At 46.8% G+C, this 25,040-nt stretch overlaps 1 protein-coding gene across 4 annotated transcripts in view; it reads right to left on the bottom strand.

Annotated features, from left to right (window-relative positions):
• Nucleotides 1-25,040, bottom strand: part of LOC126547926 (protein SCAI) — a 106,254-nt gene that overhangs the window by 26,505 nt on the left and 54,709 nt on the right. For all 4 annotated transcript variants that reach the window (XM_050195989.3, XM_050195991.3, XM_050195990.3 and 1 more), the window contains exons 11-12: nucleotides 9,566-9,739; nucleotides 5,350-5,450 (exon numbers count right to left, since the gene is read on the bottom strand). In XM_050195989.3, coding sequence (XP_050051946.1) covers nucleotides 5,350-5,450; nucleotides 9,566-9,739 — 275 coding nt within the window. The remainder of the gene's footprint in view (nucleotides 1-5,349; nucleotides 5,451-9,565; nucleotides 9,740-25,040) is intronic.

Genomic DNA, 25,040 nt, shown 5'->3' with positions numbered 1-25,040 from the left:
GCTGCCCTTGCTCCGGTAGCAGCCAAGTGAGTGGAGCACAAGGGTGATCCATCTTGCTACAAAGTGCAGATAAAGATGAAACACCAGCTAGCCCAGTCTCATACCCTGTATTAGGGTGACTTGGCTTCGACACTTAGCGAAACTCACTCCATCACTCCATATCTCTGTACACCCTTTCTAAAACTACGCACGGGCTGCACATGCATGTCGATACCCTGACAGCATGACGGCGGCGGCGCTCATGTGCCTTTAGTGTCCTAATTGCTATCACAATAAATTGCCTCTTGCAAACAGTTCTTAGCAAGAAAAATGCTAAAATTATATTAGGTGCAGAAGCAGCTGAAAGTTTGAAGGTGCATATTTTGTAGAAAGAAAGAAGAATTAGAACCATTTTTACAAAAAAATTCAAACAAAAATGAATTAGAACCTTTTTTTTTCATTTTGTTTGCTAATTAAAAGTGAGTTTTTCCAACTTGTGCCTTGAGCTTCACACAGAATGCCTTGGGTCTATGCAGAATGCCCGCATGTGCTCAACAGCCTGACCTATGCCTGTTAGTGAACGGGCCTGTGCCCAGCTTGAGTCTGCAGTTTCAAGCCTGGGCCTGGCACAGGCCTGAGGGCATCAGGCCCAGGCCCGATCATGGCCCACCAAGACTCACTTTACCTGACTCAACTCGGCCCGTGGGCCAGGCGTGGGCTTTCCGATAAGCCCGGGCCTGTGCAGTGCTCACAATTCCAAAACATAGTAAGACATTTCTGGTGTCTTCTGTGTGCTTATGATGGATATGGAGATGGATATGGAGATGGATATGATATTTCACACGGAGATTTGTTCAATGCTACAAAAATATTGAAGTGCTTAGAACATCCCCTCCCCCCCCCCCCCCATTACACTAAAAACACATTTTCAATATCATTTCTACCCAGTACTGAAAGCTTACAATGCAATCAGCCAAAACCAAACATGCACAGCTTATTTTCAGAGAGTCTATGAATTTAAATTTCCTCATTTCATCCTTACACCCATCTATATAAAGAGAACAACTACTTACTAATAGAATTCAAGGGCTTTGGAAATGTAAAGTGTCATTCATGCAATTATGCAAGAACAGTACTTTTAAAACAGCAACTGGGCAAACATTTTTGGATAGTTCATTTCACCTTGCCAATGTTATAAAGAAGTTTAGCTGCATGCACATGAATTGTAGCACAGCAATGTTTTAAGATCTGTGCTATTTGCAATCTAATGTGATGTTCTGGTAGCTGTGCTATTTCTGTGCAGGGTAATCTCAATATCCTCAGCCCTATTAGATGCCACTCACACACAATGTCAAAGCCTAGATAGAGAAGTCAACAGAAAGCCTAGATGATTAGCTTCATGCTTCAGTTAACCCTTCGAGGGTCAAAGAAGTGCATATATGGCGCTGCAAAAAAGTCCCAAATGGTCGACGCTGTATATTCACGATGTTGCCTGCATGTTTGAAAAATGTGCCAATTTTTCAACTCTCTGTCGCCCAGCAAGTTCTGCAACCCTGTGTGGATACCAGAAATTTTTTTTTCACTCCATAGTCTCTTGGTTATAACTCCGTGGCTTGTTTACACTGGCGTGCCGGGGACTGCTAGCGCATCCGCGTCTGCAGGCACGCAGTGGTTAGTTTTGGTTTCGTCTTGCAGGCTGTTTGTTTGCCATGCTCGCGAAAACTGACGCAAATCTCTCAAAGGATGACCGCTAGATGCTCGCTCATTTACTGCTCACAGCGGTGCGATTAGATCTGTTCACAGGCGGGCGCTGATATTACAATCGATGCCTCCGTATATGAAAGATGCTGCCGTGTCTGCATTTCTTTTCTTGAGACTTCCAAAACTGATCGCCCCTTGGTGGCGATGGGACGAACGATTACTGCAAGTTTCTGACTTATTTGGTTTTTCTGAAGGGTGCACAACCATGAATATTTTTGTGCGTGCTCACATACATGGCTCGATTATGCTATTCGATTATGCATGCCAGTTGCTCTTCTGCAAGTGAGTCAAGCGGCGATTCCTGTGATGTGGACTACTGCTCTGGTGCTGAATTTGCATATATCTATTCCAGTGTATCTACTTTTTATTCTTAATGTAAGTATTTATGCAAGCCTATCTGTACACATAAACAGGCAATGAATGTTTATCAAATATTTTCTGTCCCTTTAGGGTCCCTTTAAAAGAATTGTGGTAAACTTTTTTGAAATACTATGTCACTCCAAAGATTTTAAATCTGCGATAAAAGAAATCGACTCTGGGGTGTCGCATTTGGCAAAAATAAAAACTTACCTTCAAAGAGTTAGTGTACCACAGCCTATGTAAAAAGTAGTCAGGCACTGCAGGCTAGACTAGAGCTGTTGCTGGGCATGCGGAAAGTCTTTTGTGGCATTCATGGTGACAAAAAGGTTTACATAGTGAAAATGAGGAGTCTGACCACTCCCAACAGTATCTGAGCATGCCAATAGTGCAGCAGAAGCACCTCTACAATATCCAAATTCAGCTCCAAGAACATGAAGCATGACTGTATACTTTGACAAAGGGTATATGCAGTATGCAGGGTACCATGATACCTCACACAGTTTCCCACATACCATATTTACTCGCATAATGATTGCATTTTCTTGTCCAAAAAATTGTCGCAAATTCAGGGGTGCGATCATTACGCGGGTTAAATTTCCCACGAAAAGAAACATTTTCTTTTTTCATCCCGCATTTGCTGCGGGAAGACAACGGGTCAACAAGCAGGCGGCTGCCGCTGTAACAGTAGCGTGGGACACTAGAACAAAAATGGCGGCCGGCGGAGCAAGCTGAAGGCGCCGAACGCGATTATTTTTCTTCTCGTGAGTACATTACGCACTGAAACAGTTTCTTCCGTATCAGTAATGAGTAATATTGTTAATATTGGCAAGTTTGCGACAATAATGTAGCCATGTCCACTTTGAGGGGACAGAAACAGAGATGGGCGCGCTTAGCTGTCAGTGACATAGAAACACATGGCGGGCATGATGTGGAAACTGCGGCATTTGACTGCTATCCTAATACGGCACGTTTCTGCCAAGGGTAGGCGAATATATTGGCTGCGTTACAAGCATCAGCGTACGAATAGAGTACACTTCTCAGTGTAAACGTGGCCGCTATCATTGCCGCTCGTGATTTGTTGCGTGCCCACAAGTGCAGATGAGAAGAATCGAAAGGCGCCCTTTATGTTGTTGTTGTTGACCAAAACCATTATGAAGCCTACAAATAATAAAGCCGAGGCAAGTTTGGTTGTAGCTTTTTTTTTTTTTCATGGAAGTGCAGAAAGTGATGAAAGGAATGAAATGGGGCATCTACTTAAGAATGTTGGGTTCGTGCAGACCACTTGGCATGCCTTCAAGAGTCGTTCGCGTAGCATTCGACTGATGGTAAGCGCGATCATCATTAGCTAGACTTGGCACACGACATATTGCTGCGACAAGTTCAGGGTGTGATCATTACACGGGAAAGAAAAAAAAAATCTAATTTTGATGACAAGATTCACGGGTGCGATCATTACGCGAGTGCAATCATTATGCGAGTAAATACGGTAGTATAAAAATTTTCCTAACTGTTCCTCTTTCCAACTTATGTATACAGTTAAATCTCAATATAATGAAATTCTCGATATAACAAAGTATTTAACTTTTCACAACCTCTTGTCCATAGAACACCATGTATATAGAACCTCAATATAACGAAGTGTGTTCGTATGCGATTTCAATATAATGAGATTTCACTGTCGCCGCCATGGAATGCCAAGACAATACACGGATGCACATGGTCAAATGATTGAATTACAAGCAGCTGCTTGCAAACGCACCTCTAAAACTGCATGCTGTGTGACAGGAGCTACCGCCGAAGTGGAGCCGCATCATGTTCCAAGTGCGATAAGATCCTATCGCGCCCCACACAGTGTGTACTTTAGATAACAGGGAAAGTGTGCGAGGGTGAGACAAGAGAAATGGTGGCTTCACAAGCGCCACCTTCCTGCGTGAGCAAAAGGAAAGAGGAGGAGAGGAGCGAGCTCGCAGTAACGTGATCAAGGGTGCGTGAGGGTGCAAGGGGGGGGGGAGTTCGCACACGTCAACTTCTGGCACGCATTTGGCTGTGGCTGCACATGGCTGTCAGCACAGGTGAGCAAATACACAGCCGCGTAGCCTACTTTAGAGGTAATCTGCCGCATGTGAAAAGAGTGGGCGTGCTGGCTCCGTGTAAGCTGTCTTACCAGACGTTTAGTATTGGAGGTTGCATAATCTCGAGTTTCAGTGACCCGTTGAAGTGAGAGGCAGACGAAGCATTTGGTCCCCACTGCCGGCGCTGCTGTCACTGCCGTCACTGCCGTCATAGTGCATGCAGGCAACGCTATCAGCCGCGGGGGTGGAGTGCACATGAAAGTGTGGCTGGTTTCGATTAATTCCTACCGCCGAGAAGATATTGTCGACGTATGTGGCATGAAATCGTACCATTCGTCGCCGGCTCCCAAATTTATCAAAGTGAATGTTTTCTCATTCAAATTTGCTTTTTTTCATTGTCCAATAATTCGGAAAATTCTGTGGCCCCTTTCTGTGTAAAAAAAATTGATCAGTGACAGCACTCATTTGCATAAAAGGTCGAATTTTGATGGAACGAAATTTCTATATAACGAAGCAAATTACCTATTTTACTGACTTTGTTATATCGAGGTATAACTGCATTTTCTCACTTCCCACTACATATTTTACCACTTCCAGCTATATATATTTTACCACTTCCAGCTATATACTTTTCAATACTTTCCCATTGGTACATAACAGCCTGCTATGTAAGAGAGCAATGTCAGCAGCACCACCTCACTGTCCCACTGGTGTGGAGCTCCTACATACTGCATGGCACAGACAAAAACAGGTGAATTGATCTGTTCTGTTAAGGTTGAGAACACTTGTTAGTTTCAACCTTCTATACTTGATATAATTTCCTTTTTTGTGAATGTGGGATACGGGTAAAGTGAACTGGCTTGAACAGAGATGATTTTTTTTTTGTTTTTATTTAGAACTGAAGTGGAGATGCATTTTCACTCAAGCTGGAATGGGATTTGAAAAGAAATTACACTTGATTCAGTCTTCTCAGCCCCACAAGTGGAATAATAAAGCTGACTTTTCTGTTAGTGCATAGTTTAACAATCACATATGACCACGTTTGGAGTTATATACACACATTATTGCTGTAAAATGACCATGATTAAATATATGTGTGACTAAGTATTGTTAAGCTCGGATAAAAAAACTGTTTTATACTTTCTGGAATGCAAGAAGATGATTTAAATGAACTTACCTTGAACATTCGATGTAGTTTTAGGACAACATGACAGAAGATAAACCTCAGCATCAACAACCTTAGGAAGTCATCACCATAGAATTGCAAGTATGCGGGATCTAGAAGCCAAATACATCAGGACGCTTATAACCAAATGAAAACAAATCAAGCATATCAAATGTCTAAGCAAAGGGTGCAGAAAATTTGCAACTAATGGTCTACATTATAGGTACATCACAATGAAGAAGGTCAAACTTACATAATCAAACATAAACAAGTAAAAAATGATCTCCAAGTAAGCATGTGACGGCTGTAACATTAATGAATAGACCAACAGAAATTTCTGATGCAGATGGAATATAAGTAATCATGGCAGTATGCAGGAACTATGACATAAAGCACTTAGCAGAATATGAATTGCAGGAGATAGCAAGTGCTAAAATGGCCAACATGAAAGATTATGTTAATATGTCGTTTTCACTTGCTCATTTTCAAAATGAAGCAGCAAGTTTCGGTATGTGCATCAGCAGCCAATAGACAGAAAGGCTTCAATATTTAAGTGAAATTCACTCTGCAAAGCTAGTATATGTGCTTCATTCACTCACTAGACCACTTTCTTATTGACCATTATTACCAAGCTTATGAAGTGTCAAAAGGTTAACCACATCTACAGCCATGTCCACAAATGCAGCCAAGTGCTTCAAGCTTGTTCATCACAAAGACTCATTGTATAGACTTTCAGCACTAGCCTAGTGTGTGTGAAACCTCTGCTCCAGAGTTTGACTGTGACATTTTTGTTGTTTTCTTCTTTCTTTTTTTACATATTTATGCTTTCAAAGTTATTTCCTATGACCCATTTAGTCCAAGTGATGAGTGCTTAAGAGATGGACGGTTCAAGCCAGCACCTACTATTAAAGGGGCCCTGAAACAATTCTTGTACAAAGTATGAAAACGTTGCCACTCTGCAAAAGAGGCTCTTGTGAACATACAAGCCAAATATTATTGCAGTGCATGCAGCAGGAAATTTACAATCTCGTGCCAAAAACAGCGAAAAATCGCTTGGTCTTGCCTTTGCAATGTCACTGTTGCAAGCAGTGAAGCCCACCAACAGCTATTTGCTATTTCATGATCGCAAGAATATTCTCGGTAATAATATTATTGCTAATTTTGAGGTAAATAAATGAAAAATATATATGTCTGCCATCTCAAAAAGACAGAAAAAGCATTTAATCTTTGCATTGCAGTCTACACACAACAGTTGCGCATAGATGTGTGGCCTCTGAGATAGCTGCGGCCTGTTGCATAGCTTAGATACCATGGCTGCCATGAGGTGCCGCAACAAGCCCTCTCGCTGATGAGGGATTCAACTTTGCCCCCTTGCCACCTAACTTGTGTAGTTTCCAGCACACTAGTGGAGACAAAAGGATAGAGAAAGTTGCTCATCGGTGTGATAACTATGTCTAACTTCGCTTATACTTGAGGGATTTGAAAAAGTTGTGTGGTAGGATACTCGTGTGGTGACGTCATTTAATAGTGAGGCCATTATATGATTAGTTAGAAAAGTGTTTCAGGGCCTTTTTAAAAAAATTCACCTTTGTGCATCCATCACCACTCCAAATAGGTACCTGTGCTAATACAGCTACCACAGGACAATAACGGGCAAGTGGCACACCACTGACATGAAGTAAAAAATAAAGTGTGGTCTTGTTATAATCATTCAGATCATAATACAGCTGCTGATATACCTCCAGTTGAAAATGACCAGGGTTAATATTCACAAACAATTGCTTCTGGCAATAGTTCTGTATCATGTAATATCCAGAATGGTGCCCCACTTCAGCAAATATGACTTGTTTACGTAATGTTGTCCTTTGCTACCCATCTTATCAATGCACTTATGCACCCCTAGACCACTCTAAGCTTGAAATTTTATCACAGAGTGGCGGCTGTGTACCAGTTTACAATATGCATACAGCCGAAGAAAATTTCAAAGCAATGCCATAATTTTTTGAAATGATGAATGACTATGTGGCAGTTGTTTCTTGCTCGCATTCACTACCTTCTCCACAGGTGCTGCCTCCTCCTTGCCACATGCTTCTCTGTACTCCATCTCGCCAGCTCTGTGTAGTTCACCGAAAGCTACAGTTCACATCAATCAAGCAAAGCAGAGGACTAGAAAAAGAGTGCCTCCATTGTCTCCCTCTGATTGTCTTTCATGCAAACACCAGCTGAATGGAAGTTTCAAGGAAGGATCAGTGGCACAACAAAGGGCAAAGCCCCTCCCTTCTAAGAACACACAGCTGCCTATCGATTCCGATTCAATCAACCAAGCAACAGCTTTTACCCTGGTGACCTCGCATGCATGACCCCGCTGGCATCACAATCTGCAAATAGGGGACTGGCAAAGCCAAGAGCAGAGCACAGCAGCGTTAGCTTAATCTGTAACTTCCTTGCAGCGTGTGGCACTGCCACATTTGCCAAAGGTGATTGTCGCAGCATTCTGGATAAAATGCACATGTATTTTAAGTGTGCTCAAAATGTCGGAAGTGGTTTAGTGGCTCTTAAACAACTACCTGATGAAACAACAAAGCTAACAAGAACTGGCTTGGACACAATTTTTTTTTTTTTTACCAATGCAGCTGGTTAAGTCATCAGCCCACAATGAAAGTGGCATACCTAAATGTGACCAGTCAAGAATAATGCACCTGCAAATGCATGGTAGGTGAAGTGTTCACAAGTGCTCAGCAGTAAGATGTCTGAAGAATGTGGACATAGTTGTAAATTTTCTGACCACTGTAGTAAGTAATGTGCAAACACAACAGTGCTGACGAGAATATGTGGGACTGCACACAATGACTGCAACAAGCTTACAGGAAGGGAACGAGAAGTAGGGAAATCAAGGGGCTCAATTTTTGTTAATCATGACCATATAAAACCAACAGGCAATGAAGCGAAGAATATCATAGGGGTAATTAGCAGTGGTTGAAATTGAAGTGCAGAAAATAATGAGGAAAGGGGAAAATGAAAGTGGACGGAAAGATAATGCAACATGATAATATATAACAGGCCCATTTTTCGGGCCTGTAAGGTATTTTGAATAAATAAATAACTTGTCGCTGGTGGGAGCCGAACCTAAAACCTACGCACTATACATGCATTGCACTACCAATTGTGCTACAGCGACAGCCATCAATCCAGCCACTATCTTGGGCATTTATGTGTACAAGATCTAGCCCTGGATGTTCCACATCCGCCCGCCATGGCCCTGAGTGGCACTGGCTAACACTCCCAGGGGTAGATCTAGTACACATAAATACCCAAGGTAGAAAACAGATTGAGGGCTGTCGCTGCGGCACGATTGGCAATGCAATGCACACATAATGTGGAGATTTCTAATTTGGCTCCTAACGACAACAAGTTATCTTTTCATCCACTTTTATTTTTCACCTTTTCCCCCCTTCATTATTTTCTACATTTCAATTTCGAATACAGCTAATTAGCACCCCTATGCTTTCCTTGGCTCCATTGCCTGTTGGCTGCATACATAGGAAGAGAGCGAGATATGCCATTGTAGTGGCCACAACTAGTTGCAGGATAGTAGTGAGGCATCTGCGGTCTAGCTTTTCTGGCCCATAGGCAGTAGTGGGAGGCCCCTAATTTAAGTAAACAAATAATCGAAAAATTTTCATTTTCACATTGCACAATGCCTTTTTGTATTGACTTTGATGTGACATAAGCATAAATCTACTCTATTTTTACATTTCCTGTAAAACCTTGCTACCATATACAATTATGTACTGAATTCGAATTTACAATTGAGTATAGAAGAAAAGGTGAGAAAATACTGGCTCATATGCACAGACGTTGTACTGAAACAAAACCGTGCAAGATTTCACTGAATACTATGCATGGCAATGATACATGCCTAGTTTGTCCACAGCAAATTTCAAAAGCTGGGATACACACTGCACGAACTGCAGCAGTGCCACGAGTAAAGAAACCACCACCTTTCTACCCTTTTGTGCACCTTTCCAGGCCGCCAAAGCCAAGTAGCCTCACCAGCAATAAACATCATAACAATTCATATGTGCAGTATTTCTCTGCTAGGCATAAAAATGACACTGCCTCAGCAAAGCTGCCCTACAACAAAGCCTCCAGGCTACTGTCACAATGGAGAAGGTGTTTTCATTTCTTTCTGAACTTGCACATGCAGAAGCAATCCATGAAGGCACACCTATGCTGCGGGAGCGTATGAGGACACGGCTAGCCTCCGCCATAAAGCGATTAAGGTGACCCAGGGCCTTGTCCCAAAGAGAGACCGGCACATCGACTACATGGCACACGAAGCACAGGGCTGTCAATGGACTGTGCAGGAACAGCGTCAGCAGGTTGCCCTTATGCTGTTGATCTGAATAGAAAGATAAATCAAAGCACAGTACAGAATCAATGCGTTATATAAAAGATCAGAATCCACAAGATGGACAAAAAATACCAACACAGGTGAATCCTGGCCCGGAATATTGTAGCAACGCCCTTTCCCGAAGCTAATGCCCTTTAGTGTTTTTAGCGTTCGTGTTCGATGCTCTGCCTGAGGCAGAGCATTGAAGCGGCCACTGACGAACGCAAAAAACGGTGAAAGGCATTAGCATCGAAAAAGGCATTGCTACAAAATAGCAGCCCCACTACAACAAAATTCATCAAAGATTTAAAAAAATTTGTTGTCAAAGCAACTTCAGAGTCACAATAACAGAGAAAGGGGGAGGTGGATGAAAGAGAACAAGAACATGAACAACCTTTGTATCTAGATATAAGGATTTATTTATCTCTTCTTTCTTGCTTTCGTTTCATTTTTCACATCAGTGCAATGATATGATACTTGCACTACATACAATTGACAAATTGACGACGTCACCGTCAATGCATGCTGAAAAGACTACATCAAATGCATTGAGGGCAAGTGGGTGCACTTACGACCTGCTCACCATTTTCACATCATTGCCACAGGTGCTTTTCTTCACATTATTGGCTTGCAACGTGAAACTTTTGCAGTGAAATTATAAAGCAATTTTTTCATATATCAACATATCATTAAGGCTCGTCATTGAGGAAATGCATTAACGACAGCAGAATCAGGGTGCCTCAGTGCCACATAGTTTTGAGGCACCCATGCAGTGTGGACAGCGTCTATCGGAATTCATCAAGCATTAGTGCACCAGTAATCTGATGAGACAGATGCATGGCTACCTTCATAGCAGGTATACATTGCTCCATTGTCTAGTGATACATTTTGATACAAAAGCCTAACATTAGAGGCATGCAAATAGTGAAATATATGCACAAATTAAGTCTGAACAGAAAAAAGTCAAAACAATGATGTAGGTGCGGAAAGTTTAATGTCAAACTGAATTTGAATGCTTAGTTTATTTCTTTCTTTCTTGGTTAAGTGGTCATAATGAACATACCAAAAAGAAACCAAAGCCATTCATGGAAGCAAGTACAGCAGCTAATGATGCAAAGCTGGTACCACATTTGCTAGGGGGCAAAAGATAGCTTTACTAGAGACAATATTTGAGAATGGATAGTGTTATCAGATTTTGTCTACCCACTGTCCCAGTGACCAGTGCACTATCCTTTAAAGTGCCCCTCACCAGAAATTTTGGTTCTATAATATATTTTGTTATATTTATCTTAAAGTCGTATTCTGTGGTCATACTATGTGGTTATATTTTGGTTATAATTTTGATGTAAACTGCTGCCTAGGGAGCGTTCTACCACAAAAACATTTAACAAAATTATGCAGGTTCATTGCACATATTGTCACAGCCTACTAGGAGACGGGAAAGCCAGTGTAGAGGACGTGTAAAAGCACTTTATCAGCGCAGTCAACGCGACGTCGTTGTCGTCTGTTTTTCTACTCGCGTGCTACTTCAGCGTCGTTTTCATCGCCTGGCATATACCCGCGGTGACCACAGAGGATGTGGCATTTGCCCCTCCTTTGAAAAGGAGGCATCGTCCCGATGCACCAACGTCCGCAGGCTGTGCACAGACGGTGCAAAGTTGAGGTCATGAGGAAAAGTATGGCTTCATACGAAGCACGTGCACAACCTCGGGCTGATGCCGCCGGCGTTTGGAACAGTTATGGCTATGGGGAACAACTTAATATTTCACATCGCTGATGCGGCGCAGAACTGTATACGGGCTGAAGTATCTTCGCAGAAGCTTCTCAGACAGCCCCCGCCGACGAATTGGAGTCCAGACCCACACCTGGTAACCGATGTTGTATGTGACGGGTCTGTGCCGAATATTGTAGAGTCGGGCATCGTATTCCTGCTGTTCTTGAATTCGGAAATGCGCAAGCTGCCTAGCTTCCTCTGCGCGTTGTGTAAACACCTCGGCACCAGTCTCGTCGTCACCGCACTCGTGTGGCAGCATTGCGTCCAACATTGTTGTCACTTCCCGGCCGTAAACAAGGTTGAAAGGCGTCACGCGTGTTGTCTCTTGGCGTGCCGTATTATATGCAAATGTAACGTATGGTAAAATCTCGTCCCAGTTCTTGTGGTCGACTTCGATGTACATACTCATCATGTCTGCCAGGGTCTTATTCAAACGTTCTGTCAGCCTATTGGTTTGGGGATGATAAGCCGTGGCCTTTCGGTGAGTGGTACCACTCAGTCGCAAAACGGTGTCCAGAAGCGCAGCCGTGAACGCAGATCCTCTGTCTGTTATGACCACTGCGAGAGCGCCATGCCTTAGGACGACGGCTTCGATGAAAAATCGCGCTGCTTCGGCTGCTGTTCCACGTTGGATAGCACCTGTTTCGGCGTATCGAATAAGGTAATCTGTGACGACGATTATCCATCTATTTCCAGCAGTAGACAGTGGAAACGGACCTAACAGGTCCATGCCAATTTGTTTGAACGGCGCTTGCGGTATCTGGACAGGATGCAGCAGTCCAGCTGGCTTGCCGGGTAGGGCTTTGCGGCGCTGGCAATCCAGGCATGTCTGTATGTAACGTTTCACGATCGACGCAAGTCTTGGCCAATAGTACTTTAGCCTAATTCTTGCCAATGTGCGGGTGTAACCCAAGTGACCAGCGGTCGGCTCGTTGTGACAGGGATGTAGGACTTCGTCACGAAGAGATGCGGGAATGATGAGTAAGTAGCTGCTGCCACTAGGTGAAAAGTTCTTTTTATAGAGAACGTCGTGGCGCAAGCAAAACGAAGGCAGCCCTCTCGCAAATAACCTCGGCACGCTGCTTGTTTTTCCCTCCAAGTAATCTAAAAGAGGAACCAGTTCTGCGTCCTCGCGTTGGTGACGTGAAACGGCGACACTATCTACCATGCCTAGAAAAGCCGCGTCATCATCGTCGTGCACTGCAGTCTCAACAGGAGACCGAGAAACACAGTCGGCGTCGGTGTGTCGTTTCCCTGATTTGTAGACAACCGTTAAGTTGAACTCTTGGAGCCGAAGACTCCAGCGCGCAAGCCAACCAGCTGGATCTTTTAAATTAGCCAGCCAGCAAAGTGCATCATGATCACTGACAACGGTGAAACACCGCCCATACAAATATGGCCGAAATTTCAGGACGGCCCACACTAGTGCGAGGCATTCTTTTTCTGTAGTGGAATAGTTAGCCTCTGTCCTTGATAGCGTCCTGCTGGCGTAAGCAATCACTCGTTTGGTGCCGTCCTGCCGCTGTACAAGCACTGCCCCAAGGCCGACATTACTAGCGTCGGTATGAAGAATTGTAGGAGCGTCGTCATTAAAGTGTGCGAGCACGGGAGGCGTCTGCAGCCGTTGCCGTAGGTCATGAAATGCCCGTTGCTGGTCTTCGCCTTACACGAAGGAGACATCTTCTCTGGTGAGATGTGTTAATGGCCATGCAATGCGTGAAAATTCCGCAATAAAGCATTGGCAGTAGGCGCAAAGGCCCAGAAAACGTCGCACGGCCTTTTTATCTGATGGCGTTGGGAAATTAGCAACGGCAGAGATTTTATCAGGGTCAGGTCGGACACCTTCACGACTAACAACGTGACCGAGAAATTGAAGTTCTTCAAAGCCAAAATGGCACTTTTCAAGTTTTAAAGTTAGACCAGCCGAGCGTATGGCTTCAAAAACCGCCTTTAGTCTCCGTAAGTGTTCCTCGAATGTGACGGAGAAAACAATCACGTCGTCGAGGTACACCAGACAGGTTTGCCATTTGAGGCCTGAGAGTACCGTGTCCATTAGTCGTTGAAACGTTGCTGGTAAAGAACACAAACCGAAGGGGAGCACCTAAAATTCATAAAGTCCGTCGGGCGACACAAAAGCGGTCTTCTCACGGTCTCTTTCATCAACTTCTATTTGCCAGTAGCTGCTTTTCAAGTCCATCGACGAAAAGTAATGTGCGTTTTGTAGCCTGTCCAGTGAATCGTCGATATGCGGTAACGGATAAACGTCTTTCTTTGTGATGTGGTTGAGGTTTCGATAGTCGACGCAGAAGCGCAGGCTACCGTCCTTCTTTTTCACCAATACGACAAGTGATGCCCAAGGACTCTTAGATGGCCGAATAACCCCATCCTCAAGCATCGTCTTCACTTGGGTTTGTATTGCCTCGTGCTCTTTCGGTGCTACACGATAAGGATTCTGCCGAATCGGTCTGGCGTCGGCCTCGGTGACAATACGGTGCTTAGTGAGCGGCGTCTGGCTGACTCGTGACGTTGATGAGAAGCAGCTCTTAAACTCATCGACGAGCTCAAGAAGGCTGTTACGTTCGACGGGTGACAAGGTGGGACTGATGTCAACCACAGCGGCAGGCATAGTCGGTGGACGTCGCGTGCTCCACTGAGAGGCAGTTTCGTACTGAGGTAAATTCATCGAAGTAAGCAACAGCCATGCCTTTAACAATGTGTCGACGTTCCCTGGTAAAATTCGTCAATAGGAGTTCAGCACATCCGTCGTGTACGTTAATTACGGCCCTGGCGATGGAAACACCTTGACTCAGTACCAGTGCGTCGATGTGTTCGGCGACGCCAGTCCCGGTGTTCAAGTTGTCGCAGATAACAGGTACGAGGGAACAGCTTCGCGGCGGAAGCGTGACGTCGTCGTCGGCGATACGTAAGCGGGGTCGCTGGTGTTCTGTGGGGTCGACGTCGTCTGAGCTCGTAGCAAATGTGACGACGAGGTCACGGACATTAACCACTGCACCGTACTCTCTCAAGAAATCCATCCCCAATATAAGTTCCTTGCAGCACTCAAAGAGAATGACGAGGGTGGCGACGAAGGTTGCACCGGCGATTACTATTCTGGCTGTGCATTTTCCAATAGGCGTCATCAACTGGCCGCCGGCAGTTCTGATGTTGGGCCCAGTGCACGGCGTCTTCACTTTTCTCAGCCTGTCGGCCAGCTTTTGACTTATTATCGAAAAATGGGAACCAGTATCGACGAGAGCGGCCACTTGGTGGCCATCAATGCAAACGGCAAGATCGGCGCTGACGGCATCGGTTACAGGGGGTGTGGTTGGAGTCATCGGAGGTTTACAGTCAAAGTTAGACGGTTTGCAACCTCACCCCCGGAGGTTGCTGCCTCTAGTTTCCCCGGCGCGGGCTAGGGGACCTGCCCCTAGAGGCGTCAGGAAAATCGTGTTGGGTCGGTGGGGTGTAACGAGCCGGAGAAGGGGAACGCGATCGAGGCGTCGCTGAATCTTCCGGCCGAAAGTTTGTAGCATTTTCGTCGCAGGTACGTGCAGCATCAAACACAGGGTAATTGCAGTTGGGAAACCTTGGATATCCAGCTGCGCGGTAGTGGCACGTGTGGTAAACATGTCCTGCTTCGCCGCAATGAAAGCATAGCGGCCGGCGGTGAGTGGTGCGCCACAAATCGGTCTTTCGAATAGGGTAGCCAGCAGGGGATTCGCCGTAAGACCAAGGCGCAGCGATCGGCTGGCGGCGATACGGCATAGCTGGCGGCGGCTGTGACTGTCGAAAATAGGCCGTCGTGGGTGGCAGTGATGGCTGCGTTGTAGTGGTTGACGGTGTCAGCAGCATCGAAGTGGCGGGAGGTGGACGACAGACAGCTTCCATGTAGGTTAATCGTCGCGGCACGGCCTGCCGGTCGGGCGACGAAAAGGCCTGTCGAACTTCCTCCCGAACGATATCAGTGACAGAAGCCACCGCTGGTGCCATAGAAGAAATCCCGAGCTGCCGGATCTCCTCTGGCACAATCTCTTGGATGACTTCACGCAGAGACGTGCCGCACCTCTCAAGTAGAATTGAAGCATTCACCAGTGAGTTCTTCCGATCATATTGGCGGTACCGTTGCTGTAGTGCCCGTTCTATAGCGGTAGCCTCCACGGTAAATTCGGCCACTGTTGTCGGTGGGTTCCTCATGAGTCCGGCAAACAGTTCCTCCTTCACTCCGCGCATGAGATAGCGTAACTTCTTTTCTTCGGCCATCTCGGGGTCTGCTCTGCAGAAAAGGCGGGTCATATCTTCTGTAAACATGGCGACACTCTCGTTTGGTTTTTGAATACGGGATTCGAGCAGGCACTGCGCGTTGTCTCTTCTGTCGCTACTAGTGAATGTGTCTAGCAGCTGGGTGCGGAAGGCATCCCATGTGGTCAAACTTCTCTCCCGGTTCACAAACCACATTCGCGCACTGTCTTGAAGCGCAAAATAGACATTAGCCAGCTTTTGCTGGGAGCCCCAGTCATTTTAACTGGCGACACGCTCAAATTGCTCCAGCCAATCTTGGGCATCTTCAAAAGCGTCACCATGGAAACTTTCTGGGATCTTAGGATTCTGTAGCGTCACCTGCGATGGAGTTGCAGTAGCCATGGCTGAAGTAGGTAGACGCGTTCCTGCAGGGTCCTGCAAAGGGTTGAACTCGGGCGTCAGGCCTAGCAGGCGGCGACTGTATCGGTGAACAGGAGTTTTGACAAAGGCAGGTGATTCCTTGTTCGATGTATGGCTCCGCAAAGGGGTGCCGAGCATGAGGCAATCCTACCCATCACCTCCACCAGTGTCACAGCCTAGTAGGTGGTGGTGATAAACTTTATTGAAAGGGGGAAGGGTAAAGAGGGACGTGGCCGAGGGTTTGGGCTCAAGTAAGGCCCTGGGCCTGCTTGGCCTTTTCCGCCCAGTCCACCAGTTCAAGTTGTCGGCCGACGTCCCCGGAACTGAGCTAGGCTGTCCAGTCAGTCTTGCTGCTGACGGGGGGATGAGAGAACGGGAGCGAGGTGCATTCCCACATTATGTGTGTGAATGTTCGTGTTTCTGAACAGAGCCTACATTTGTTGCTTTCCTTGCCCCTTGTGATTTTGTTAATGTATTTTGGGTGTGGGTATGTGTTTGTCTGAAGTCGCCGAAATGCGACTGCTTGCGTTTTGTCGAGTTGCTTGGCCGGTGGTGGGAGCGCGCGATGCGTCAAGCAATACCGACGGGCTGTTTCATAATAAGTCTTGCAGGGTTCCTCGTGTCTCTCCTCCTCATTCACGCCGTCCGCATCAGCGGACGAGGCTCGGCGCGTGAGATCTCGAGCCAAACTGTGAGCCGACGTGTTGCCGGGAACAGCCGCGTGAGCGGGGGTCCACACGAGGGTTTTCAAGCCGCTTAGGAGGCATCATGTGAGGACATGATACGCCTGTTTGGAAATTCTACCACGGCCTGCTTGCTATCGCTGATGATGGTATTCGCTTCCGCATGCATGGCCATGGCAATCGCGGTTTGCTCCGCTTCCACCACTCGGCCAGCCGTGATTGTTGTATGTTCTATCAATCCTCCGTTGTGATCCGCTACCACCGCGGTCATGAGGTCGCCGCGAGGGTGTCTGGCTGCGTCTGTGTAGACCACTCCATCTTGCGAGCCGTAGCGTCGCCAAATGGCTTCACTACGGGCCTGCCGACGGCCCTGATGGAACTCGGGGTCCATGTTGTGGGGTAGAGGTGGGGCATAAATATGCCTCCTGACCTTTCGCGGAATCGTCATGTACTCTGTAACCTCGGGGACAGCCTCGAGACTGAGCTTCCGTAGGACTGTGCGGCCAGCCGGGCTTAGCGAGAGACGACGGACTTGGGCTGTGTGGTGAGCGTCTAAGAGCTCCTCGATCGTGTTATGCATGCCTAAGGCCTCTAGCCTTGCGGTGGCCGCGTGGTCCGGAAGGCCCAAGGCTGCCTTTGTGCTTCGTCGGATCATTGTGTTTAATTTGGCTAAGTCCGTGGCTGCGAGTTTGACATATGGTGTCGAGTACATGGTTCTGCTGGTTACGTATGCCTGCACAAGTCGAAGCAGATCGCCCTTGCCTATGCCGTGGTGCTGATTAGCCACCCGGCGAATGAGCTGTAGTGTGTAGTTGGTCGCCCTCTGGAGTTTCTTTAACATGAGCCCGCAGCGCAGCGTGTTCTGAAAGTCTAGCCCCAATATTTTGAACTGGGGCGCTCCGGGATGGTAAGTTCTCCGACCTTAAGTTCAAGGAAGCGCCTTCTCCGTGGTAATCCCCTGGGACAGCTACTTCTGCCGGGCTTGATCAAGAGGTATTCGGATTTTTCCGGTGAGCCCGTCAGGCCCCCCAACTCCGCATAAGCTTGTACGACGTCGATGCCGCGTTGCATGATCTCTTGAAGAGTTTGTGGATCATCCGCCGCTGCCCATAACGTCACGTCATCAGCGTAGAGGCTGTGGTGAAGCCCAGGGATAGAGCCCAGCAGTTCCGGGAGCCCGCGCATCGCCGCGTTAAAGAGAAAAGGGGAGATGACTGATCCCTGCGGCGTGCCTCGGCTCCCCAGCTCTATAATGTCAGTTTCATGTTCGCCGACTTTGATCCGGCACTTCCGGTCGGTGAGAAAGTTTCGGACGTATTGGTATGCTCGGTTTCCGACACCCAGTTGGGTCAGGCCCTCGAGCACCGCTGCATGGGCGATGTTGTCGAAGGCCTTCTTCAGGTGGAGGCCCAGGAGGCACCGGAATCGGCGAGCGTCCGCCGGACTTTCGGGTTGCATCACCTGCCTTTTTAACTGAAGGAGTACATCTTGGGAGGACAGGTGTGGCCTGAAACCAAACATAGAGTGGGGGAACTCGTCCCCATCTTCTACGTGTTCATTGAGACGGTCTAGGACCACATGCTCCATCAGTTTGCCGACGCATGATGTGAGTGAAATCGGCCTGAGGTTGTCCGCATTGAGTGGTTTGCCTGGTTTTAATATAAAGACAATCGTTGACGTCTTCCACTCTTCCGGCATGGCGCCCGTCTTCCAGCATTCGTTCATGAACTCGGTGAGCTGCTCCATTGCGGCCTCGTCCAGGTTGCGTAGGATCTTGTTGGTAACACGGTCCAAACCCGGCGCCGAGTTCGTCCGCAGCTTGTAGGCGGCGGCCGACACCTCAGCGAACGTAAAGTCTTCGCCTGTGCGCGTTCGGCCGGCCCTGGTAGTAGGAGACGGGAAAGCCGGTGTCGAGGACGTGTAAAAGCACTTTATCAGCGCAGTCAATGCGACGTCGTTGTCGTCTCTGTTTTTCTACTCGCACGCCACTTCAGTGTCGTTTTCATCGCCTGGCACATAACTGCGGCGACCATAGAGGATGTGGCAATATTAGAATCTATGTGAAGCAAAGCTTTACTGAAGATTTTGGGAAATTACCGCAAGCAAAATGTGAGACTTGAAGAAAGGGACAACACGAAGCAGTCGTGTTGTCCACTTCATGTTGTCCCTTTCTTGAAGTCTCATGTTTTGCTTGCGGTAATTTCCCAAAATCATGAATCACCAACTAGCTTGCACCCACACTCTGCTATGTTACTTTACTCAAGCAGAGTTAATTAAATCCTATAAACTAGTGATGATTGTGCTTATTTTTATCCTATACAACATGTAACCTCATGTAATGTTTATGTTTATCCACCACATAGGTAAGAACATTAATCTAACGCAATTCTTTTGTTCATGCACTACACTGTACTGAAATGCAAACACGAAATCAGGTGAGTCCACAATTTGAGATGTCTACGCAGCCCGCTGCTGGCTATTTGGGTGCTACAGGTGCCATGAGCATGACATGGAAGCAAGATGGCTTCTGAAGATGACACTGCATGCACGCGACATCATTTTGTAGGTGGGCCAAGTGGCTCCTTCAGGGAGAAGAGCCCACAGGCTTATGTTTGAATTTTCAGCTGTTTTCATGCCATACATCGATGTAATACCTTGCAACTCAATCAGCACATGATCTAAGCCCTGTGCTTGTCTATTTTCAATGTTCAAACCTGGTGAGGGGCCCTTTCAAAAAATTTTAGCACCATATTGTCATGTTTTAATAACACTGAACGACCACCAGTTGCACAACGCAAGTCACTGAACTGTTTCAGTGGGCAAACCTGTGCCTAGGAAAACAAATAGCAAAATGATGGTGGCAAACACATTCATTGATCATTAAAACCTGATTTGCGGGTCAAGTGAGTCGCCCTTTATACATGACTCATCGAAGGTTCCAGTGTAATCGCTCGTGCTCGCATGCCTTCCAGAAAGTAGAACACTATTCGAGTCGCGCATACTATCTGACTGCACAAAGTTTGGTGAGAACATAGACAGCAAATAGAATGAACGATAATATTCGACTAAGTTCCAAATCACGCAGGTGCATCTTGCACTGAGCAATAACTTGAAGTTGCTAGCAGGTAAAATGCAGTGCCCGGAAAAAGGATAAACAAGTATACGTGTCAATCTTTACAGTTACAATACAGTTAAACCTCAATATAATGAACTTGGATATAACACAATTCCTGATATAACAAAGTATTTAACTTTTCATAACCACTTGTCCATAGAACACCCTGTATTTACAGCCTCAATATAACGAAGTGTGCTCATATGCGATTTCAATATAACGAAATTTCACTGCCGCCGCAAAGGAATGCCAAGACAATAAATGTAAACTTCTGCGGATGCAGATGGTCAAATGATTGAATCATTGAAACAATGATTGAAACAAACGGCTGCTCGCAAACGTATCTGTCAAATCGCACGTCACACGACAATAGTGACCACCCAAGTGGAGCCGCATCATGATCTGTATAAAGTCCAAGAGAAGTACCCAATAGCGCCCTGCGCACTATGTGCTATAGGTGCAAATGAAAGTGTTCGAGGGTGAGACAAGATAGTGGCTTCACGAGTGCCACCTTCTCATGTGAGCAAAGGGTAAGAGGGGCAGGGGAGCTCGCTTGCTCTAACGTGATCAAGCACAAGTGAAAAGGCAGAACGGGGGGGGGGGGGGGGGGGGGGGGGGGGATATGTTGGTGCACATCTCAATTTCTGGCGTGCATCTCGGCCATGGCTGTGCATGGCTGTAAGCACGGCTGAGCACATACACAGCCGCTGCCATGTCTGCACAGAATGAGCATGCAGAGACGGCGGGGCACCATGTAAGCTTTCTACCCGCGCATTTATTATTAGAGGCTGGATAGAGTGAGGTGGAGGATGACTAAGTGAGTGAAATAGAACAGCTGGCCGAAGGAACGGGTGTTGCGCCTATCTCATCTCTTACAATGGCACAGTCGCTAAACCCCGACCCCCGTTGAAGACCCCAACAGCCCTGCATCCATGACACTCCGAAGTGGACATGTACTCTCAGACTCGCCACCAGTGACGTCCATGGACGATATCCAAGCCTCCACGATGGCTCCACGGCAGGACTGCAGCATCGCCGTTACATAAGCTACGTCCCTGCTGACTCAACAGCTCAAAACATCAGGATTTGGGTGTGCCACATTCGCATTGCTCTCTGAGAATGAAATTCCACGTTTTCATGGTTTTAAAGATGACCCGACCACATGGCTCCCCATTGTCAACTCAGTTGCTCTCAAGCACTCCTGGGCAGACTACTAAAAATCTATTGCCGAAGGCCATCTTCAAGAATCCACCCAAGCATGGCATCGATTCCAAGGCAGTGTATATAGCACATGACTGACTTGGAGCGTGGCCCTGACGGCTGCATTTGCACCGCTTCCGAGCGCTTATGACGTGCGTTTCGTGACAATGCGGTCACACCGTCAAGGCTCAACTGAGGACACTGGAACCTACATTTACGACAAGCTGTCCCTATTACAAGCTTGCGACATACCCTGGTCCTCCCTGGCAGCTAGGCAGTACGTCATCGACGGGATACACGACTCGACGCGTGCGGCCATATTGTCCCTGCACACACTCCAAGCCGACATCTCCATTTTCATAAGCCAGGTGGTGGAGTTGCAGTACATTTCTAGTCGCTGCTCGTCACAGGAGATGGCTACACCGAGACGCAGCTGCTTTGCGTGTGGCCTGTCCGGCCATGGATATAACTGCCCCCAAGCCCATCATCCATCCATGCGATATCAAACAAGCCTGCTTCCAACACTCATTGTCCGCATCAACGAGCATTGGAGAACTTACGGCGCCTGTCGATATGGGAGCACAGGGTACGGCGCTGCTTCGCTGCCACACACCCAGGAACTCTCCAGCCTTGTACTGAGGCTCCCCTACGGGGCCTCAGTGGTGACGTACTACCAGTTGGTGCCCTGAACCTACAGTTCCAAACCGAAGCCGGCACCAAGTTCTTGCACTCAGTGCCAGTCTTTGAAGACCTGCCTGCGGACATGGTTTGAGGAGCCGACTACCTTCTTTCAGGAGAACTGTGGCTCACCGTGGAAGGAAGTAGCATCAGACTCCGTTCTGTGGCTCCGGGTATGCCTCCAGCTCATTTGCAGGGTGAGCTAACAACGTTACTTACACTCTCCGCTATACTCGAATGGCACAAGTCGCTCTTCACTGATACTACTGCACAGCTACCTAGGCACTAGAGTGCTAGAGCACGATATTCCAACCGACAATCATCTGCCAGTGTCCATACCGCTGCGAAGATACACCGAATGAGAGCGGACTGTAATTGACCAAAAGGTACAACAAATGCTAGCCGCTAACATCATCAAGCAGTCTTCTAGTCTGGGCTGCAGCTGTTGTATCAGTCCGTAAAAAGGACGGGAATCTCCGATTCTGTGACAACAACCGAGAGTTGAACAAACATATTACACCAGACTCACACCCAATGCCACGCATTGACGATGCCATTACGCCGTACGAAATGCCAGGTTCTTTTAGTCTCTAGATTTGAAACTGGGGTATTGGCAGATAAACGTGGCTGAGGATTGCATGGATGCTACAAAAGCAGTACCTCAAACACGTTTGCCCAATGGATTGTTTGGCTACAGGACTACACATACGATGAGCGTCACTGTGCTGGAGCACAACATCAGCTTGTGGATGCTTTATCACGAAACCCAATCGAGGAAGCCTCCCCGCAGACCCGAGAAAGCTGGATTATCTTTTCTCAACAAGACCTGACAAAGGCTCAACATGCCGACAAAGGTTTGGTTTTCCTTATAGACTCTATTAGGGATACGGGACAAAATTCCAAGTTTGTTTTACGTGATGATACATTGTATTGTGGCCACTGGGCCAAGAAGAGAGACGAATGCCACCTTCCGGTGATTCCTGGTCCCTTACGATCAAGCATTTTGCGCGCCATCCACAACAACCTTGAAGGAGGCCATGTCGGCTAACGAGCAACCTTACACAAGGCACAAGAACGACTTTAGTGGTCAAGAATAGATAAGGATGTACATTCATACGTCGCCAGCTGTGGTGTGTGTGAACAATATAAATGGTGCCCCGGTAGTCAACATGGAATCCTTATGCCCATTAGGCCTCCTGAGACAGTTTTCCACACGTTGGGCGGAGATCACATCGAGCCGCTTCCAATGTCGGTAGTGGGTAATCGCTATATTATAGTCGTTGTGGATTTTCGTATAGGTCACTGCCGTGCCTTCACTTGCCGCCAGCTATGTCATCAGATTCCTGCGGGACCGCTTCGAATGGAAACACAGTCTTCCAAAAAAGTTCATCTCAGACCGGCCGACCATCTTCCATAGTTGCAAGCTCTGCACTTACCTACAACAAGCTGGAGTTGCACATCCCTTTGCGTCTGCCTACCATCCCCAAGCTAATGGTCTGACGGAAAGGTCAAACCAGACTATACAAGCTCGACTCACACCATATTGCAAGAATCACAAACGAGGTGAAGCTGATTGGGAAGACCATCTCCAAGTGGTTGCGAACGCAATGAACATGGCTTTACAGAGCTCTACAGGAACTTCCCTATACAAGATCGTGTACGGCTAGCTACCGAAACTGAGCTCTACATTCAGCTTCGACACACCGATAAAAGTTGAACGTTCCATGGCACGAGAGACACTGTCACAATATCCGAACGGAGGCACGCAGAAGGATTGCGCATGCGCAACATGCGCCAAAACGGTATTATGACCGACGCCACTGTCCGGCATCACAATAATATATAGGCGAGGAGGTGTGGGTACGAGGTACACCGTCCTCTTCAAACAAACTGTGCACGAAGTACAAAGGACCTTTCGTTATTACTGAGTGCCTGGATGATAACACTTGACGAATATGGTCCACGGTTTTAGACTTGAGCGTAGACAACAGGAAACTTTGCTGTGCATTTGTCACACATTAAGAACTGCATCCGTCGACAGACATAACATGACATGTGCTTTTCTTAAAGGAGCAAACCAGTAGCACTATGGCCGAGTGTAGTGAAGAGAGGGTCCTTGGCTCAGAGGGGGGTGGAGAATGACGAAGTGAGCGAAACTGAACAGCTTGTCCAAGGAACAGGTGTTGTGTCTATCTCATCTCTTACAGTGTGTATGCGTGTGTGTATGTGTGTGTGCAATCAATGCTGCAGAGACATGTCTAAAAAAACTGTTTTCCCTAAGCTAACATTCTCTAAAATGACTGAAAGAAGAAGGAACAGGTGACAGTACTTCTAAGTGCTAACAGCACACCCCATCTTCTCCAAAATTTTCTACAGCAATCAGTTTCAGTGAGTAAAAACCCCTGGTGAGACGTGAGCAAGAAGAATAAGGTGATCCAAGCAGCTTGATCTTCTTTTTCTTCAAAAGTTTGCCCAGCGGCATAAAATGTTTAGTGCGTGCAAGTTCTATATACATGTATATATGGTTACATGCGATGAAATCTAACAAGGATTTACGGTGCTGACCATAGATCCACAGGTGGTAGTCAGGTAGGCGGCTTGGGTGTAGCCCCACTTCTGACAGGTCCTTTTTTTTTAAGTCGCAGCTTTACAAAATCACAGACAATGAAGCCAGAGAATGCATAAGGGAAGCTAAATGTTATGTTTAATTGAAATGCAAAAGCAATAAAGTAAAGAAAAAATGAAAGTGGATGAAAAGATAACTTGCCGCAGTTGCGAGCTCAACCTACGTCTCTCACATTATGCGGGCAGTGTTTTACCCCAGGAGTTCTTTTATCCAGAAATCTTTTTATCGACTTTCACTTTCCCTTTACCTTATTACTTCTGTATTTCAATTAAACATCACAATTAACTTCCCCTATGCTTTTCCTGGCTTCCCTGTCTCTTACTTCATATGCTAGCGAGACACGAAATCTGATTGAGCAAGTATATGGTGCCAAAGCATTATTGAGAAGCTGTGTCTTTGAATGGCACCGAAGGTTTCAAGAGGGCAGAGGTTCAGTCCAAGACGATCCCCAGTGTCATGGAAATGTCGTGTACTGCTGGAAATGGGGAACATGCGAGACAATGATTGCATGGAAATCGCCATGTTACTGTGAGCATATCAGGAAATCTGAAATCGAACAGGGATGTACGCCAGCA

This window comes from Dermacentor andersoni, chromosome 1 (assembly GCF_023375885.2).
Source record: "Dermacentor andersoni chromosome 1, qqDerAnde1_hic_scaffold, whole genome shotgun sequence".
Classification (NCBI taxonomy): Eukaryota; Metazoa; Arthropoda; class Arachnida; order Ixodida; family Ixodidae; genus Dermacentor; species Dermacentor andersoni.
The sequence above is the reverse complement of the archived record's forward strand: the minus strand, read 5'-3'. Positions and strand labels throughout refer to the sequence as shown.